At 38.4% G+C, this 4092-nt stretch overlaps 1 protein-coding gene across 6 annotated transcripts in view; it reads left to right on the forward strand.

Moving 5' to 3' along the window:
* ZNF385B (zinc finger protein 385B) overlaps nucleotides 1-3394 on the forward strand; it is a 185319-nt gene extending 181925 nt beyond the window's left edge. For all 6 annotated transcript variants that reach the window (XM_042461595.1, XM_042461602.1, XM_042461621.1 and 3 more), the window contains one exon: nucleotides 1932-3394. In XM_042461595.1, the coding sequence (XP_042317529.1) occupies nucleotides 1932-2153 (222 nt within the window). In that variant the 3' untranslated portion in view covers nucleotides 2154-3394. The remainder of the gene's footprint in view (nucleotides 1-1931) is intronic.
* Nucleotides 3395-4092: the final 698 nt, after the last annotated feature.

Here is a 4092-nt window from a genome sequence, read left to right on the forward strand (position 1 = left end):
AACTCATTTGAAATATAGTGCTGAAAGAAAGTTCTACAGATACCATGGCGCAAATTAGGCATGAACTCTTACTGTGAAGCCAAGATGACTAAAATGAGGCTGTCATGCTGTGGACCTATTGTGAGATTACCTGACTCATTGGAAAAAACAATAACGCTTGGTAAAGTAGAAGTCTGAAAAGAGGAAGACCCCATTTCAGGCGAATAAACTCAATCAAGGAAGCCACAAGTTTACGTTTACGAGAACAGTAATTTTGATGACAGAATGTCTCTTAATTACAGGGTTGACATAAGTCAAAACAGACTTGAGGGCAGCAATTAAAAAGAATAAAAGCAGTCCTTCTTAAAAGCCATATTATCCTTTTTAAAGGCTAAAGGAGTGGTGCATTTTAGCAGCTTAAAATATATTTCTGCCTTTTTATAACAGCATCATGCCATTCTGATGGTCACATCTGAACTGCAGATAACATCCAGTGCTTAAAGTGAACATTTAGAGTAGGGATGGTAATCATGTGGACCTCCTACTGTTGTTGGACTACAACTCCCAATGTTCCTCCTTATTGGCTATGGAGGCAAGGCCCCTCATGATTTGCCTTCCAGCAACATGTGGAGGGTTGCATGTTTCCTATGACTTCTTCACAGTATTGAGCCAATACCACTTCAGTGATTCTAAATCCTCTTTTAAAATGTTCCTCTTGCTCATTCTAGTGACATTTCTCCAATTTGCAACAGCAATACAGAAAGGTTATGAGTACCGCAAGTTTCTTTGTTTTGCTCCTCATCTTGCAATATGCAATTCCTTCCATGTCTCTTTTTTTCTCATGGACCTTTCTTCCCAAGTACAGCATGTAGTGTTGAAAGGTTTCATGTTTATGCATGTGATAGTGCAGAGTACAGAGAAATAGTCTGTATTTGTTGTTGTTGTGTGCCTTCAAGTTGTTACCGACTATGCATTCTACTAAAACGGGCTCCCTGTTGAAGTCAGCAGCAATTATTTTTAATGGAATTGGATCATACCCATTTCATTGCAAATCAGGAATACATAGAATATTGTAAATATTGTATATTCTGAAGATGTATGTTTAAAAATGTGGCATCTTCTAGCTGACCTGCAGAAATAAATAGAAATTGAATATCCCTGCATGATTATAAGGAATAAAATTAAAATGCTCCAGGCTTTATTAACTTATTAGCTTCACAGTGGGAAAGCTGAAGTCACAGCAGGTGTGTGCTAGAGCACAGGCCCCAGTTAAGTACCTCATCAAGCAAACAGCAAGTTTGGGGAACTCTCAGGACCCATTTCCCACTTTGTTCTTAGGACACAGAAGGACTTTTAACTATCATTCTTGTCTCTGTGTCATTATGAGAGGAAGGTGACTGCCTTTTACTACCTCAGAAAATACCTTAGGTTCGGCCAAGCCCTCTTTGTGAAAATAAGCAAACATTTCTTTCTCATTAAACCACCTTCCACATTGTAATTTTAGCTACAGCAGACTGGCAAGAGCATTCCTGTGTTGTTGTACAGATGTAATGCAGAAAACAACCTGCAGGCTTATATCCACAGGTAGAAGTGAAAACAAAGACCCCATTAAAAATTATACTCATAATGCAGGCTCTCCTGTCCCTTTGGAGAATAATCATTTTAACTCTAACTAGTAATATTTTAGTAGGTCAATTCATCTAATCCATATAATGTGTAGGCACACTGGCTTTCTGCAGAAGGTGAACATTAATGCAAAGTCGCTAATTGCTCTCTGATTTATGATAATGTACTTAGTATCAAATAGCTGCTGGTAGCGTCCTGTGTGGAAATGGGGGGGGGGGGGGTTTGCAGAGAGAGAGAGAGTGATTTAAAACCTTTGTCCAAAGATTATCTTTTTCAATACACCTTACTGGAAAAGTAACTATTTAATGTTTTCCCCTTTCTGACAGGCAAAACTCGCATTCCAAAAAGATATGATTAAGCCGTTGGCTCCCGCTTTCCTTTCGTCTCCTCTTGCGGCTGCAGCTGCTGCAGTATCCACAACATTGACTCTCCCACCTCGTCCTTCGGCAGCTTTGTTCCAGGCCCCTGCAATCCCCACAGCTCTTCTAAGGGCAGGGCACGGCCCTCTCCGAGCCACTCCAACATCCATCCTGTTTGCACCCTACTGATTTTTATCTGCATCAACACGTGGACTGTGACCATTTGGGAAAGAGACAACAGGAAACAGAGTTTTCCATATTTTTCAAGGACATAAGGCACCCATGCCTAATTACAGTCCAAGGAAACAGGTTGTGGAACTCTTCATTGACGGGTATGGCAATCAAGGATGTTGCTGTTTGGGCTTTCTAAAACAACAATAATAATAATAACTCAGATCAATGGAATGGACTATGGAAAAAATATTTGTGCACAAAATACATCAAGGATTCATCTCTCTCTCTCTCTCTCTCTCTCTCTCTTTTTTTTTTTTAAATGAAGCATATGTCCTGTATTGTAAACAATGAATGTGGAATATTTTCCTGTCTGACTTGAAAACCAGGATCTTCCTCTTTTATGTGGATGTATGTAGGCCTCCAGGAACCATCTGGACAGATTCTGGTGTGCAACAAAAGCTAGGTGAAACAAATACTTAGTTTGCAGATAACATCTCAAAAAATGTATTACAGCTTTTATTTTCAGTGTGCTCCTATTGCTAGGGACTAAGTCTTGTTTTAGGCCTCCGTATTAGTGTATCTTGTGTAGTGCTCGAGATTTATCTCCCGTTTAATTTTAAAAGTATTTTAGTTGCTGTGTAAATGTTTGGAAGCAGAGCAGCCTTGAGGCTTTTTATTTTAAAAAATTTGATGTGTGTCACTTAATTTAACATTTTATTTAGAAAGATTCAGAATAAGAAAGCCATATATCAGATAGTGAAGATTATGACTCATTTACAGTCGTCAATTAACTTATTTTCCCATTATTTCTCCTCTCCCCACTCCAGTATTGCTGAATAACTTGATTCAAAAGAGAAATGTCCTCCATGTATATGTTTAGCACACTTCGTGTACATTGTTTCTTGAAACAACAGGGCAGTGTATTAATTCATAAATATATATACATATATATTTTTTGCCATTTTTAAACGTATATCCTATACAATGATGCTGCATACGGTTGTGGCTCCCCAATGCAATAATGTATAGGAGATAAATATTTATAGAATTAATTGTCTCTTCTGTCAAATGGTTATATTATTGTTCTGGCCCTCCTCATCTCCATGTTTCCCCACTCCAAATTTGGATACTGAAGACACATCATGTGCCGTTTGGGTCAATGAGGGTACTCTCCAAAAACATCTTTACCTGCAATCTGTAAAGTATGAAATATATGTGTATTTTTTAAAAGCACGTTTTTAATAAAATGAAATGGAAAATGGAAAATTGCTTATTAATGGCAAAAGGAATTCATGTGGAACACTTAATGAGACCTTTGTGTTGCTAAAACATGATTGCATAGATTTTATGAAATGTTTGAGAACAGCACCATTATGGTAGAGCACACTAGGAACTGACAAACAGCTATACAGTTGCTTGATTACACTGTCATTGATAATGAAATACTGAAATTATGAGAACATTGAAAATGTACTTCATACATCACTGTAGAAAGCTTCACTCCTTGTTCTGCTGTTTTTAAAATCAGCGAAAGCAGTAGAGGGAAACCATATGGTATACACCAATTTAGAAGCTTGGAAACAGCAATGTAGGTCCATCAAATCTACCTCCAGATGTGTTTATTGATTAGATTTGCCATGCTGACTGGGTACGATGAGGGTTGGAGTCCAGCGCATTTGGAGGCATCAGATTCAGGAAAGCAAGTGCAACATTTTATTTCCACAACTGACCACCCAGATGCTTCTAGGAAGACCATGAGCAGAGTACGTCAGTGATATCTGCCCTATGGAGAAGGGATTTACTAGTCTCCAGCTTCTGGTGACCAGATTTATAGTCGATATGGTGGTGTCATTTTGCTATCATAATAACTGTCGATGGCCACGTGTCCATAAATTTACTTAAACCTGTGATGCAGTAGTTAACATGATGGGCTGGAACGTGTGAGAACCAGGTT

This window comes from Sceloporus undulatus, chromosome 1, assembly GCF_019175285.1.
Source record: "Sceloporus undulatus isolate JIND9_A2432 ecotype Alabama chromosome 1, SceUnd_v1.1, whole genome shotgun sequence".
Lineage (NCBI taxonomy): Eukaryota > Metazoa > Chordata > Lepidosauria > Squamata > Phrynosomatidae > Sceloporus > Sceloporus undulatus.